Source organism: Seriola lalandi, unplaced genomic scaffold, assembly GCF_002814215.2.
Source record: "Seriola lalandi dorsalis isolate HSWRI2012SDOR001 ecotype SW California unplaced genomic scaffold, Sedor1 jcf7180002054692, whole genome shotgun sequence".
Taxonomy (NCBI): Eukaryota; Metazoa; Chordata; class Actinopteri; order Carangiformes; family Carangidae; genus Seriola; species Seriola lalandi.
Genome location: NW_019525245.1, coordinates 3,810,590 through 3,827,241, shown reverse-complemented (window position 1 = coordinate 3,827,241; position 16,652 = coordinate 3,810,590). Strand labels below are relative to the sequence as shown.

The 16,652-nt window shown below is 42.0% G+C and overlaps 2 protein-coding genes across 3 annotated transcripts in view; both read right to left on the bottom strand.

Annotated features, from left to right (window-relative positions):
* Positions 1 to 308: 308 nt before the first annotated feature.
* On the bottom strand, positions 309 to 7,918 carry tgif2 (TGFB-induced factor homeobox 2). The gene is made up of 3 exons (XM_023423528.2): positions 7,629 to 7,918; positions 5,206 to 5,447; positions 309 to 4,286 (listed from the first exon to the last, which is right to left on the bottom strand). Exons 1-3 carry the CDS (start codon positions 7,645 to 7,647, stop codon positions 2,685 to 2,687), a joined length of 1,863 nt encoding a protein of 620 aa, XP_023279296.1. The 5' UTR covers positions 7,648 to 7,918; the 3' UTR covers positions 309 to 2,684.
* Positions 7,919 to 11,739: 3,821 nt separating this feature from the next.
* dlgap4b (discs, large (Drosophila) homolog-associated protein 4b) overlaps positions 11,740 to 16,652 on the bottom strand; it is a 107,039-nt gene continuing 102,126 nt past the window's right edge. For both annotated transcript variants that reach the window (XM_023423553.2, XM_023423556.2), the window contains 2 exons: positions 14,267 to 14,437; positions 11,740 to 13,364 (listed from right to left, as the gene is read on the bottom strand). In XM_023423553.2, coding sequence (XP_023279321.1) covers positions 13,122 to 13,364; positions 14,267 to 14,437 — 414 coding nt within the window. In that variant the 3' untranslated portion in view covers positions 11,740 to 13,121. The remainder of the gene's footprint in view (positions 13,365 to 14,266; positions 14,438 to 16,652) is intronic.

Below are 16,652 nucleotides of genomic sequence, written 5' to 3'. Positions count from 1 at the left end.
TTGTGTTTTGATTAGATTTGACTGAGTGGCTGAACGACCCAGCGACTGTCATCAGCTTCAAATACTGAAGAATCCCTGGTCATGGGAGAAAAGTACAGGTGTTACTAAAAACATTAACAATAACTGCTTTATTAAAAGCATCTCAGTATGCCATGACAGTGAGCCAGTGTGCATAACACCAAGACCCTGAAAAACAAGCCTTAATTGTAAGAATTAAATGTGTTTTCAAGGCCATTAACATCCATTGATAGTGCAGTTTGATTATTCTTTAGCTTCTATATGCAACAAAAGACTGAGGAGAAAGAGCATTTATGAAAAACCGAACTTTTATTCTTTGAAATGCTTATACAAAACACACATTTAAAGTTTAAGGCATATATTGCACGACTATTGAGAAGTTTTTATATAAAAAAGGGACATCATCCCTCAGTCGTAGGTTTAAGGCACAGCAGCCAGTCATACTGCCAACGGTCAGTCATGATTCACAATATGAACTTGAAAAAACAGCTTTGAATGCATTTGGCCGTAAAGAAACTATACAGTTCAAGATAAAGTTCATGCCAATACATACAAAAAAAAAAAAAAAAAAAAAAAAAAAAAAAAAAAAAAAGGAAAAAGAAAACATGACCTTGAAAATATTTACATGCATCAATACATTGTCGCCTCTCATTGGAGCATCACTTTGCATCTAAAACCCAATATAAACCGTACTATATAAAACCTGCCTGCCTAATCTTTAGCCAGCCATTTCCAGTATCGCAACTGATTAGGTGTTGTCACAGTGGCATGATGTAGTATGAATGACACAAATATTACTTTAATACTTAATATCATTACTAAGTATTAATAACATATTACTCATATGACCCAAACCTGATGTGACCTGTGGAAATTGAGGTATAAATGCACATCAGTCTAGTGAGTACCTGTAACAAAAAAAACAACCCAAAACTCCACTGACATGTACAGAAACTAATTGGCAGTGAAAAGACGCAAAACAGAAGAGTTAGAGCTTCCATATCTGCCATGAAGAAGAAAATGGAGAGTTACTGGGGATGTTGGGGTCAGTGCGCAGCAGTGTTTTGACCTCACATTAATAGTTAGGTCCTTGAACATGCAAAATGTAACAGTTTGAACCAAGCAAAGGCTCAGTGACACTGGTAAACATGATCATTCTGCTACAGTATTATTCACATGGGAACCCAACTTTTCCACTAAATGCTACCGTTAAAAGATGTCCAGTTGGCGTCCAGCCATATATTGTGGTTTATGCTAAGACTGTTTCATAGAAACTACAGCTTTATGAATGATTAACAAAGTCTACAGAACCCATTTCTAAACACAGGTGGAAAGCACTGGTGACAAACGACGTTTTTATGCTGTTGTACCTTCCTGGAAAAAGAAGCAAATCATATCAGCTACTTCAGTACTTCTGCTCCACTACTACTAAGACATTCAGGTTTGAAATGCATTGACCCAATCATATGGCCCCAAATCAAAAGGGAAATTGATATCGTTCATCCATCCTCCAAATAAAAGGATCCAACATTTAAAGTGTTTTGCACAGAAAGGATGAAGGTGCAGTGTCTCACAGCAAGTGTAACGTTTCATTTCAGGAGCTGTACAAGTGTGATGTCATCAGCTAACCTCCCCACTGAAATTGATTTCTGCAACAGATACAGTGTGACCCTCTCCCCTTCATCCTATACTCACAGCTCCCCCAACAACAATCCCTGCAAATTGTACACAACTGAGCAAGGTCAAACACAAGTAACAGATATAATGCTTTAGACAAATACATAGAAAATACTGATCCTTTGTTTGAGATCGGAAAAGACAAAGAAAGATGTGGTGCTTGAGCGCATGAGCTGAGAGGTTGAGATGACAATTCATGAGGGCCAGTGAATCCCCACAGCTATAAAAAGACAGGAAGATAGGGAGACGGGGGGAGAGCGATGGAGACAGACACATCAAGGTGAGTCAGTCAGGCTCGCTGCGGTACAATCAATTTCCCCTCTGCTCTTAGCGACCACACAAGAAAAAAAAAAAAAGAAGAAGAAAAACGGGAAGATGTAGTGGAATAAAGAACAGACAAAATCTTTTTAAAATACCATCTGAATTGCACAACTATAGGAGACTATGACGTTGTTGCTGTACATAGAAAAAACACTGTCTGGATAACACTAAGGGGAATGGATGACAGGCAGCCTAGCTATTGATGTCAGTGCCTTTTGTACATTCAACAAAGTCCAGAACTGCTACTGAAGAGGCTAACTCTGCTGGTTACACCAACTGAAATTTTGTACAATTATGGGATATTTTCCTCCTCATTCATAAATTGTGACGTGGAAAGGGGTGATAAATGGCATCAAAAACTTTGCACAATACATTTACTCTGCACTGAAGAGTGCTCTCTTCGAGAAATGGCGCCACAGTGTTCTCACAAGCAACAGCGTCCATCAAGAACAGCATATTAAACAGTAAAAGTTGCTCGAAAAGCATGTTACTTCACTTTGTCCCAGTTCGTACATCTAATCCATTGCCGTGTATTCTGCAGGCACAGGCTTTAGTGTCAAAAAGGACTGGTGATGAAGATACATTCTCCTATATACAGTGTCTTCCAGCCTAAAGGAATGTCTGGCCTCTCCCCTCCCCAGCTATATATATTAAAAAAGTTCCAGCTCCTAGTTAACAGTTTCACTCACTGTGTGCAGGCCGTGCTGTGGACCCCACACTGTGGTGATGGGGGTCTTGACCACTTGAAGAGAACTGGGTTGCCTGGTGTCAGCATGGACCATGCTCCAAACACTGGGCACCACTGCTGAATTCCTCTGGGTACTAATGCTGCTAGTGCTGCTTGTGGAAGAGGGCTGAGGAGGAGCGAGGTGGGAGGCGAGGCCTGCGAGAGGTGTGATCGTTGGAGTAGACGAGGGCGTTGGGGCTGAAGCCGGGACAGGGACCGAAGCTTGAGCAGAGGCAGACACTTGGGCTGGGGCTGGAGACAATGCTGACGTTGAAACAGGCGAAGGACATGGAACCGTGACAGGGATTAAAGGGGTTTTGTGGAATGGCAGGTAAAGTGGGACTCCTATCGGGGATGTGATAGAGGTGATGGTTGAAGAAGGAGCAGCTGGAACAAGCGCTACAGTTGGGGATGAAGCCTGGCTTGAAGCAGCGACAGAGGTGGAGGTTGTAGCTGGAACAAGGACTGGTGATGGCACTGAGACTGGACCTGTTGCTGGCGTTGTTGCATTTATTGGACATAAAGTGGGCAGTGGAGCTGGAGCTGCGCTTGAGACTTGAGCCGATGATGAAGCTGAGGTGACGGCTGAAGCAGCAGCTGGTTTCTGAGAAGACGGCTGTCCAAAGACTGAAGCCGACAGTGGCACTAAGGTTGGCAGATGGGCTGGGATGAGCTGAGGCTGGTTCGGGCTGGAGGCTCTGACTGTGTCCTTCTCCAGGGGGCTCCAGATGACTTTATTGATCGGGAGAGGAGATAGCCTCGGGGCTGAGACCAAGACGGGAGCTGGAACTAGTACAGAAGCTGCTGAGGACTGAGGCACTGGAGCCTTCGCTGAACTTACAGCTGACACTGGAACTGCCATAGCCTTCTCCATCAGACTCTGCACCCTGGAGGCATCCATGACTTGTTGGCTGTCTTCTGGAGGCGGTGTGGGGCCCATGTCGCTGCTGTGAGCACTGCACTCTGCCTCCACTCGTTCAGTCTTTAAAGCCTCTGCTGGTTTTTTCTGGCTCTCCTGAAGTCTCTTCAGGTTCTCTTGCTCTGCTGCCCTCTGCAGAGCTGCATCGACTAGGAGCCTCAAATCGCTGAAGTCCTGGGTGGGGAACAGCTCAGGAGGAGTCGGGGGAGGCGTGTTGAAGAGGCCACTGGTGGGACTAGCTGCCATTGTTGTGCTGGTGAGACAAGCTGTATTAGCCCCTTGCTCCTCTGCTTCCCTCAGCAAACTTTGTGTATCCAGCCTCATCAGCGCCTGGACCGATCCCTCTTTATCTGGGTAGCCTGCTCCTGTCAGAATAGCTGTCGCCGTGTTCCCAAGAAGACTGAGGTCCAACGTGGGGGCAGAGCGGATGACAGATGGGCGCTGTTGAGATGAACCGGAGGAAGAATTTCTTTCTGGAGAGCTGGTTCCACCTCCATTAGATGAGTGGCCTTCACCTTTACCACCAACCTTGCGGGAGATGGTGAACTTGGTGGGGTCTTTCCCATCCTTGCGAAGCAGGTCGGGGAGGAGGCGGCGACGTGCATTGATGAACCAGTTACATATCTGGGAAGAGATGGGAAATTTCTGGCATAAACAGAACTGAGAGCAACAACTTACATGGATGTTTTACAAAAAAAAAAAAAGAAAAAGAAAAAGTCAGAACACTAATGATGAACTTCCATTTAAGATTACTGCAAGATTTGGTGAGAGATTAATTTTTGACCTGATAACTTCAGACGCTCTCAATTAGGCAGATCCAAAACTCAACACTTGCAACACATTCAAAGACTAAAAATGATCTGAGCCCTGTGATTTTAACAACCACCTACACCTTTTTTTCATCTCCATCTGTAGACGAGGCCTTGCTTACCCCCTCTAGTGGTACAGCCTCCCACACAAGGAAGAAAGAGAGTGAGACAGACAGAGATGAGAGCCCTCAGAAAGCTGGCAATAATGAAGGTCTGAGCTCAAATATGCTGAGCCACAGAGGAGGCAGCCAAAGCCATGCCAGTGAACTGACTACATAACAAGAAACTCTGCTGCTGCCTCATGCTGATCTGTAATGTCTTATCTAACGCAGTCTGCCTGTTAGTGTGGGCCCTGTGTGCTAAGAAGGAAAGAGGAAATGTTTACTACTGATGCAATGAAGTAAAAAGGGAAGGCTGGAAGTGTCCTTCTCAACAGCACAGTGCGATGATACCATTTGATTATTACTTTGCTTTCAACTGGTTGATCAAAAGGCCAGTGAGAAAGCATTAAGATGCAATCAACTTGTAAAAATTACTATTAATTTGTATTATCCATCACAGAAAATGAATATGCTCATTATGCAGATACATTTATACTTGAGAACAGGAAAAAAAAAAAACCTCCAAAATGCAGAAACAAGTGTGTACCACAAGTGTCATTTCCTGTGGCAAGTACAGAAATTTTCTGGAAAAACAAAAACAAATAAATAAATAAATGAAAACTCGCTCCTCACCTGCAGCACAGAGAGGTTGGTCTGCCCTGACAGACTGAGTTTCTCCTGCTCTGACGGGTAGGCGTTGAAGCGATGCTCGTACAGCCAGCTCCGCAGAATCTGCACCGCCTCCTTGGGCAGGTTGCCGCGGCGACGGCGCTTCCCAAATAGCCCTCTTCCTGACAGGTCAAGTGGAGAGCCGTCATCACTGTCCGACACAGCCGAGGAGTGCTCCTGCTCCGGCCGATGCTCTTCTTCCAGAGCTGAGGGAGAGAGGGGAGTCGTCAGTCACTGCTCTGACTGTGTCATTTACCAAACCTATTTAAATCACATCTGCTAGTCTTCTGATATAAAGATGTCGTCCTCCATGATGGTTTTTTGTGTGTAATAATTATTCAGCCATATATGAAGTGTGGGGATGGGAGAAGATAACAGATTACGAATGGCTATATGCTCACCTAAACCTCTACAAATATGGGTTTGGTATGATCCACAAAATAAAACTAAGACTGGTTAGAGAAATAAACAATGTCCAAACTGATCTAGCACTTTTGAACAAGTGCACAAACCTTGTCAGTTACTTTTAACCTCCAGTTCCAAACCAGTGTAGAGTGAGATAGACTAAGGCTTCATGGGCTGGACATGTTTAAACAATGGCTTTGTGGTTTGAACTTTGTTGTGCGTTTCTTTTCTATCCATGGTTGGCCACTGGAGGGAATCGCCCTTCAAAATGGAGCATGCCTGATCCCAGGGGTGGGCCACAGAATGCAGTAAATGTCTTTCTCTGGGGCTGGGTGAAACCTGACCCCCAGGGCAGCGCCTGTCTTCACAAAGGAGATTGTGTGCATATCAACATCACAGTAGCCAGTGGCCCAGGAATCTATTGACCATGCAAAGGAGGCCGTTTTCACCTCATGCCAGTTCGGCTCAAGACTGCTAGAGCAGTTTACAAATCTTTTGAATTCTGCATTCCTCTACAACGAGGGATGTACTTGTACTCGACCAAGTTAGAAAAGTGGGGGGAAACTAAAAACATACAAATGCAAATTCTAATTCAATGCACTTCCCCCCTATTTCCTGTAAATAAGCTAAATTCCACTGACACCTAAACTTAATATGTTAGACTGGGGCTGAGCATTACTGTTTACCAGTTTTTAGTGGGACCTAATCATTTTGGACCAAATTGTTGTCCAAATTAATGACTGTTTGCAAACGCAGTAAAAACGAAAAATAAGTTGTGAGTCTTTTCTTATGTCATGCAACAGTAGAACCTGGTACATTGCACTGATAATCACTTTCAATCAAATTTCTGATGTGATTTTGCATACATGTCTAGAATGTTCTTATTAATAATGTCTATATTGATTGCAGGCACGTCACTCAGCTCCTCGGAGGATGGAGTAAAGTTTCAACAATTTCTGTGTTAAAACCATTGACTTAAGTCTAATTTGGTCTATCTGGATATAACACGAGTGCACAAAACCAGTCTCCCATTAATTAGACACAGTTGAGTCTGACAGACAGACTGAAGTTATTCTAACTTCTAATAACAGTCTGTGGGAGAGAAATGATGTAGGCCACAACAAAGCTTAATTCCCTCAGCGCCACTGGCTCATTGGATTGACATTTAAACGTTTGTCATGAGGAATCTACACACATTCAACGTGGAATTGATTTAGTAGATTAAAACAGCCCAGACAGATTTTTAGACGGATGTTAGTTCTGTACAATATGTGACATCAGCATCGCACAGCCTGTCAAACTGGACAACTTTTTGTTTACAAAATGTCCCCTCGACCAAGATTCAAGCTGCTAAATCTGTGGCCTGTTCGTTTGGTTATAGTGTTTAGTGTATTTTAAAAAAAACAAAACAAAAACAAAAACAAACAAGAAAACACAACAAAAAAAGCCAACTGGTCCTCTGAGTAAAGTTTTAAAGCTCAACAGTTCACTAAACTTCACCACACTCTCCCTCTGAGGGAACATTTTGAATATGACCGTTAGTAACACCAGTCCATTGCACATCAAACAACTTTTCACACCAGCTCGCTTTGTCCAAGTGATAGCGTCATGTTGCTCCATGTGTAATTAAACACTCTCAAAACCCACTCGGATAAAGCCAAAATGTTACATCCAAACAGCACAAACCCGAGGAGCCACTCGGTAAATTAGCCATCTGGAGCGCACAAAGGAGGCAGGCAGGAACGCACAGCCTCCCGCATGTCGCTCCGCCAGATGGACACCATGCCTGCCTCCAGAGATAACTAGCTGGCTAGCTGTCCCTCCAAATTTAAACACAAACACACGCTGCATTTGCTCGCAACAAAAAGCCCGCATACCAGGCAAAACCAACAGCAAAGACACAGCGGGCTCGCAGGCAGACACTTTGCGGGCGATAAACGTGCATGGCAGTGATTAAAAAACACGACGCGGGTGCCGCTCACCTCGTTTGAATGCTTTCATTCTTTGTTGATGGCTTGCTTGAAAACACGCAGCTGTCCAAGTTGCTCTGTACAAAGCGTGCCCGGGAGCCAAACGATGGTTGACACAACGGCACTTTCTTGCAAGACGCCGAAGGTGTTGCGCTTTTTCACCGTCTTAAATACCTCGCTTTTGGGATTTCGCCGCACGAAAAGGCTTCACCGGACAGTCCGTTTCCATCGCACTCCTCGCTTTCTACCAGGATAAATGTTTTCTGTTTTGTGTCGCTTGTTCCTTTTACCTGCACGCAGCAGCGCCAGCTCTTTGCCAATCTTGACAGTCTCAGCTGAAATGATCCCGCCTCGTCAACAGCTGTCAGCCAATCACGACTCTCTATGACGCCTCCTCGACAGCCGTTGGCCAATCACCGCGCTCCGCCAGAAAGCAGACAGGCTCCGTCTCATTGTGACTGACGGGAGAACCATTTCATTCAAAATATAGTGCAGTCATTGAAACAATGTTATTTTCTCGACGCGGTTAAAGACCCGCGGTTACATTGACACTGGTCTGTTTATATGTAGCAGCACGGTGATTGTTTTAACCACTGTGGTCGGCTTTGTTCCTGTGTGCGGGACACAGCTACACAGTGTGCACAGGCTTTACGTAACATTGAGCAAAATGTTCTTGTTACATAAATCATAAACGTCTAAAGCGTCGACTGGTGACCACATTTGACTTGGTCATCGTATAATTTGCCAAGATATCTCGAGCCAAACCGTCTAAAGTCATTTCTTTTGTCATATTTACACACTATTTCTACAGTTTGATTGATTCTCGGTTTATGATAGTAACGTGTTTCAGACGTCCCTCTCGAGAAAAAGAAAAAAAAGAAAAAAAGTGGGATGCTTTGAATCCTCAAAGGCTCAGGGAGATTCCCCAGGTCAAATGAGCGGGAGTTCAGATTTCAAAATGGGGATAGCACAATATAGAAACGTTTAAGTGTTTGTTTAAATATTATGGTTAAAAATGTAACTTTAAGTGTTGAAAAACATCCTCTGTTACTGTGGCTGGACAGGGAAAGGCATGGTAAACGTGCATGTGTACTAACAGATCTGCAGTCAAATTCAAATTCAGCAGGTTTTTAAAACAATAACAAACAGAGTACAGCACTGTCTCTAAAAATGAAAGAAAAAAAACACAAACTGAATTACCTCCTCCTTGAAAGTCAGCAAACAGCTTGTACAAAACAGTAAGCAAATACAGCCGTGATGAACTTTTTGAGAAAGTACTGTGCGCATTTTATTGAATGTTACGTCTCTCTGTTATACATTTGAACAACCTTGAAACAGTATAAATAGATCTAGAGCATTGTAAAAGATGAAGGTTTTCAGTCTGGTTTTGTTCTTATTTACAGAAGACAACTTTAAGAAGCACAGGGGGACAAATGCAAGGTTATTAGTATCATCTTAATATCAAAGAACCCTTTAACTCAGTATTGCACATATATTTTAAATGTTACCAGAGTATAGTGACATGAATCTAGGTATATCTCATTTTATGAACAACACACCCACACACTCAACTTTGTCTCAGACAGTAAAACCCTTTTATATTAAATCCCACAAACCCTGAAATACACGCAGCCTATAGAGTATTATACTGAACAGATCCTACTCTTTAAAATATGTGCTTGCTTCATAAAATATTTGTTCTAGTAATTTTACAGACAACTTTTTGCTACATCATATCTCTTGTGGCAAGAGCATAGGTTCTGCACCTCACCCCTTTCCCAGTTTTATGCCTGACTCAGTGGAACAAAGCAGAGATGCTAATGAGCTTGTTTTTTTGTTTTTTTTTGCAAGCAGGCCTTTGGACAACTGTATGGGAGTGGATTCACTGGTGTCCCAGCTGAGGTAAACTCTCTTCCTGGGATTAACCCGTTTCTCTTTGTCTGTCTCCTGTAGCCTCTACTGAAGTGACTTTTTCCTCTGTCCTGGAATGTAGAAAAAGTGGCAAATACGTAAAACAATCTTTAAGGGTAACTAAACTTTATATAACGTGTTATAAACCTATTTTTAGAGCCAAAATAAAGGTACATTGGTGTTGCAGAAGAGATGGTACAATTCTGATCACAGCCACATTGTAAATTACACTTTTTTCCTCATCCATTAACATTGAGACTATTGCTTTTTTTTCACTTTTATGATTGAGAACATAACCAACAAACTTAACTACAGTTTGTTATGACTGCAAGAGGCACATTAAAGAGTGCAGCACAATGTTGAAAAGCCAAAGCTAAAGTTTTACCAAAACAAACCGCTACTTAAGCAATTGCTTTTATTTTGACACTTTTGACTTTAAAAGGCCAACTCCATCAAACCTATATGGGGACCATTATCACCCCAAAATCAATGGCTTTACAGCAACCCCCCCCCACAGTGCAGCTGCTTGGATCATAGATAACCTTACCCAGGAAACAGACCTAGGTGTGTCCCACTGATATGTGTGTATTGGAGAGAAGCCTTGTAGATGTATGGGATGAGCTCTCTTTTCTCTCTTTAAGTAGCCTCTTTAAGTCACTGACATGTCTTGCCATTTTTACACATCATAAGCTACAGCAGGCTAGAAAAGCCTTTCACTTTGTGATGGTTAGGTGATAGAACAGCTTTCTCTGAGTTCCAGATGCCACATTGTGTTTGATCTGCGGTCCAGTCAGGCACAGACCTACGGTTTTGAGTGGCGAAAGTTGACGGCGGTGTCTGGGCCTGAGTCTGATAAACAATCTGCAGTCAATAGGGGAAAAAATGAAAATGATATGGTTTGATATTGTGCAATGTATTAAACAAATTCTAAAAAAAAAATGAGAGTGAGTGCATTTAATTTAGTCAATTAAATATATTGACAAGAAGATACCTGTTTACTCGTGCAAGAGGCGACTGTATTGCTTCCACTTTGCTTATTTTGGGAAAACAACTTGTCAGATACACACAACCTTTTCCTGGCAGTCAGAAATCAAATCAAGCCCATGGCTGAGTCACACAAAAGGCCTTCAGGTGCTAACGATGCTGTCTACCCCAGTCAAATGGAAGGGGGCATTGACAGCAACCAGGGAACAAGCTATTGACACCCCTGGGCCATTTTCCTTGCTGAGAGTCATCCCCAGCAGGCAAACACAACAGGCAAACAAAGGCCCGTCATCAAGAGAAAGCTCTTGCCAAGATAGAGAAAGAATGGTGGTCATCTGGCTTTTTTGTCTTTTCAAAGCTCCAGGCTGCATTTTTGAGTCACAGTGGGTGAGAAAGAGGCATTGCAGCAGTCAAAGCAAGGGAATGACGTTGCTGTAGTTTAACATAATTAATTAGGAAGGGGAGGTTAAGTTTTGTTTACTATTACTTTGTAGTCACGTACTATTTGAAAGAAACCAAATGTGAGAGGAAGACAGACAAGTTGTGGCGTGTTAGGACTGTCTCTATGGTCGGATGTGTAGTTCTAAGTGAGTGTACATAAGTATAAAAAGCAACAGGCGTTGTTTCAGACCTGTTGGTTTTGGGAAGTGGCTTCAAATGAGAGATGGTGATTCTGTACATATGTGAAATCCACTCAATGTGACTCCTTCATGCAAAACAGGGCAGGGCCGGAATTTTGACTTATGATGTAAATACCTTTTCATTCTATTAATTTTAAACAATGTACCTCACATTGAGAACGAATCACTGTTGCCCTCTAGAGGTCAGAAGGTTTCCAAGCAGAGGTGGGAACAGCGATGTTGATAGAGGCCTGCCTTGAGAGTGGCACACGTAAACTCTGTTCAGTGTTTTAAAGCCACATTTCATGTTTCTTAACTTTCCAGCTCCCATTGGCCTTGAACACTCCAAAGCAATTACTCAATGTTGTTACAGCTCTGCTCAAGCTTCAGGGCATATGCATATCTAAATGTTAAACCTGTAATACATATAGTGCTGTGGCTACAGTCCACTCCATCTGTTTTCACAGTAAGCACAGTTACTATTGAGCTCCCTGCTGATGACATTTAAATACATGAGATGAATTTGAAACAGTGAATTCATCTTTGGCTTATGCAGTCTTCCATGAAAAAAGCAAGCAGCATTTAATAAATGATGAAAACACAATGACTAATGTATGTAATGCTTTAATTAAATATTTTTTTCTCTGAATAAAAAAAGTGCAGATACTTTGGACGATTTCAATGGCGGGAAAAACAATAATGGTAACAAATGACTAAGATTGATTTTGTTGAGTGATGGAGGCAAAATAAATCATAAATGCTCTTGGAAACATAGTATAAAAGAAACAGTAAGACATGTACTAATGTGTGTCCCCAACAAACAATAACAATATTATCCTGCATACTCAGCCTGCTGCATTACTTCAGTAAAAGCCCTAGATTCATTTGAGATGTATGAGTTGAATGCTAAGTGAGGTTAATAAAAGCACTTAAAAAAGCCTCAGACAGACTGAAATATTCACGTATCTGCAGTTACAGCACAAACATGAAGTTAATGGAACAGAGAGAAGCAAAAGAAACTGAAGAGGACGTTCATCCTACAAAGAAAATATTATTCAGTAATATTGTGGCCACTGTCATTCTGACTGAAACTGAGATCCTCATGCTCGGTCATTGTTAACATTGGGATGTGCTTTCATTCAAAACTGTTAAGAATTCTCACCAGTGTTTAAAATCTTTTGACATAAAAACATTTTGAAGAACACACACAAGAGTTAATTGATAGGAACTATATAAATAACCCCTCAAACCTGACTTTCAATTTCATCATACCAAAAATATTCATAATACCCTGATCTAAATGGATTTCTATACAAAACAAAGGATGAATAAAGTAAACAAATAAATACAAGGAAGACATACATAGGTGTGAGTTTGTGGTGTGGAAGTGTAGTGGATGTAGTGTGCGCAGTGTGTGTGATGGCCACAAGGCGGTGTTGTGAAAAGCTACAAGATGGCCAATGATCTGGGAAGAGGACGACAATGGGAGACAGATAAGCATTAATGCTCGTCTTCTGTCCACTTAATAGATCTTATAGCCAAGATAGAGGAACGTTTAAAACAGTCTTCATATAGATTCTTTAGGATATAATCGTCATATTAACAATACCTTCATTAACAATTTTATGATATCAAGAGTAGTAACAAGAAATGACAAAGTTCATCAACTGAGGTTTTCAATGGCAGCCTCAAATGACGAGTATCCTGCTTCATAGTCTGTCATCCGCAAGATCAATGTCTCATTTTCTGCTTTGTAAATTAAGTGTTGATGCCACCAGGACCAGCCTATAACTGTATGAATGTGTCAAAAATGCCCAAATTGACCCCCACCCCCATCTCTGGGAATTTGATCTCTCCTCCCCCCACCTCCGTCCATACTCTGAGTAGCTCATTTGCATTGCAAAAGTTCTCCTCTGCTTTTTCCAGGTATTTCAGTGACACTTATCTATCCTTTGATCCAGCCCTACATCCTTATTTGTCACTGTCTGTCTCAGAGGCGAGTCTGGGCCTCAGGGACGTAGATTTCAATGCTGTCTGCACTCTCTGTGGCAGAGTTCTGGCGAAACGAGGCGGCCTTCTTAGCAGCCAGCAGGCGCTTGCGAGCCTCCTGTCTCTGCTTCTCTGCCGAGGCCGAAGAAGAGGTGGATGAAGAGTCAGCACTCTTCTCGCGGCCCAGCGATGGTCGTCCTTTACCGGGCTTCTTTGACGTTGGAGGGGCCACCTTCTCCTCGTCCTGTAATTTTGGAGTGATGACACATGACAGATAGAAGAGGACAGAGGGAGAGAGTATTGTACAGAGGGAGGAGAAAGGACAAAAGACACATATAAGACAATGAGAGAAGGTAATAAGGAAACTGCTCAACAGGTTCTATTTGTTAAGGCAGGTTTGGCAGACAAGACTTTGACAAAGACATTATGCCAACGCTGAAAGTTTTTGTTAAAGCTTTTGTAAAAAGTGATAAACATAAAAACACAGACAGTACAGACATTGAGAAAAAGTCATTTGAATGACAGTTTTCAAAGACATGAAATGGTAACATGAAATGATGGCAGACTGGATCAAACTGAAAGCACAGGGAAAGGATCACGAGACAGTTTGCATTGCAAAGCAACATAAAGCAAGAGCACTTCAGCTACAGCATTAAAAGATCCACACACAGACACAGACACACACACACACACACACACACACACACACACACATACCAAAATTTAGACAGAGAGCAACAAACAGTAACCAACAAAGACACATAAACACAAGCATAAACATTTAAACAGAGCAGGACCAAAGCAAGGCTGCATTCTGTCACATAAGCCAGTGCATCTTAGCCATGCTCCACTGCAGCACACACATCAATAAGTGACACATGCATGCTCAAAGCAGGGCTTTACACACACCAACGACAGCCCTGTTTGAGATGAATATTTCCATGCATGCCTAAAGGGATCTCTCTTGCCCCTTTGAATTGGACAGGGAGGCCCTGTTAGAGTTCATCCCACGCAGGGACAGGGTGGGAAGTTGAAGGGGAAGTAAAAAAGAGTGGGAGCAATGGTGGTGGTGGTGGGAGGAGAGAGGCCGGTTTCGGCGGCTTTCCTACCCCAGCCAGGGCACTGGGCAGCAGGGGTGGGAAGTACCTTCCGCTCAGGGGGCGACTGGGCAGCTGCAGACGGTACGGGCTGCCAGTCATTGGACTTGAGATGGTAGAGCTCATCAAACTTGAGGCTGATGTCCTCGATGGAGAGCTGCAGCAGGTCCCAGAAACCAGCCAGGTCCTGGGCTGTGGGTCGTGGATTGGCATTCACATTCTGAGAGGGATAAAAAAGAATGAACAATGTATGAACGATGAGGAAAGAGGACGTGGTGCAGGACATGGTCATACTGTAGATGATATGGATTATATTAGAAAGTAAAAATGTTTATGAAATATTTTCCTCAAGACCTGAACTTCATTGATATCGCTTTTTGTCTGGCATTACAACCAGCTGTGAATCAACTAGTCAGAACCCATTAAACATCTGTCTCACTTCTTGTCTTGTCTTCCAGTGTATGGTGTGAATAGGACATTCAAAGCTCGGCAAATTGGGCTATGGTTTCTGACCAGCCTTTAAAAATGGATCTTTGGCCTTGATATGGCAGAAAAAAAAAAAAAGAGTGAGCCTAATTTCAACACATCCGTGGTAATTAGCAGCAGAGATGGATCAGGTGTATGATACAAAACAAATCTAAAACATAAATCACCCAATATATAAAAGCTGACTACACTTTATTTGAGAAGATTTGGGAAGTAAAAACTAGGGTAATCCTTAAAATACTTTGTCCTAGATGTGTCAATAATGTGAGAGTCATGGCAGCGGGTGGGGTATCTAGGTCAGTTGTTGTCGGTTCGCTCCATCACCACTTATCCCAGTTTGTGGTGGTACTGGTATGAAAATAGTGCAATTTCTTCTTGTCACATCCATTCTGTTCATGTAACTACAGGAGCTGAGGCTTTGTGAAGTGGCTGTTGTTTTGCTGGTTCATCTCAGCTTGAGCCATTGCAGGTAGAGAATGATTGTCAGTATTACATGAGCGCTATTTTTATCTAACTGTAGGCTAAATAAACTGCAGAGTGATCTTTTATTCGAACACAATCTGCCACATGTCACATAATTGTGGCCTGAACTTGTTTTTGCCTGCCTGCCCCCCCCCCCCCTTATTTTGCTTTTACCTGTTTAAGTGACTGAAATACTAACTGTGTAATTATTTTTTGCTTTGGGTGAGAATAAAACAACAAATGAAAATAACAAAAAACAAAACAGACTAATGTTGGTTCTGGTGCAACGTTAATGTCACGCCCCAGGTGACTCTTTTTGCCAAAATTGTTACCATCATTGGCTGTTAATTGTTAACTCTTAATTATGGTCTAATATTACACTGTACTGGTCATCAATCACAACTGCTGCTCTTTTCATATTCACCACTAGAGGGAGCCAAGTTACAGCACAATTATTTTGCCAAGCTGAGCACTGCACCAAAATAAAAGGACCACAAGAGGGTTTTCCTCTTTCCAGAAAATTTAAATTCTGAAAATGACACAGTATAAAGTAAATGTGAAAATGTACAATGTCTGTGTGTGTCTATTTTAATGCCTGTGAATTTATGTGTCTGTCTGTGTATAAACTGTATGTTTATTTTTCTACACAGGTCTCTCTTGAAAAAGAAATCCTGATCCCAATGGCACTACCTGTTAAAATAAAGGATTAATAATCCTACATAACAATTTAATAATAAATAATAATATTGATTATAATAAATGCTTCATCACTTTTAGGTTGAATAAGTCTGAATAGTGAGCCAGAGGAACATGTTAATGACACTGTTAACAAAACAAAAAAGAACATAATAATTCAGGATTCACTGTTAACATTATAAGTAACAACATACATGGCCACTCACTTGTTTACAAACAGCAGTCTCTGTTTGTTGTCTCTATAAACCTTGTACAGATTGCCAGATAGACATAAAGTAAATCCTGCTCTGACAGCCACTATTTGTAATGATCCAGGCTTTTGTTTGTACAGGCTCCACTCTGTTCTTCATATTTAAGCAGCTGGACTCACTGCTGTGATGTATGTGCAGATATTTTGGGCAAACCACATGTGTGCAATGTCTCTTCATGTTAACTGACTGGAAGATCAGTGAACAGGAGAGCAATTATTGCTTAGAATTACACTCCTAACTGAGTGGATGTACAGCTGAAGATATGCCAAGCAGATTTTCTTGAGAGTTACCCAATTTGCATTATGTCCAATATTTAATACAAGATGTTTAGTCACAGCAAAGCAGGGAAAGAAATTACTCACTGAATCTTATAAGACGCTTAGTCAGTTGGGAGACAGGATATGGTACAGTTACATCAATGAATATGACGCATTCATTGTTGATTTCCTTAACTAATAAGGCAAAATCATTTTGTCACACTGCAGCATCTGTTTTCTAAATAGCACGGTAATAATGATGACTGTTGATGTGGCCATGTGT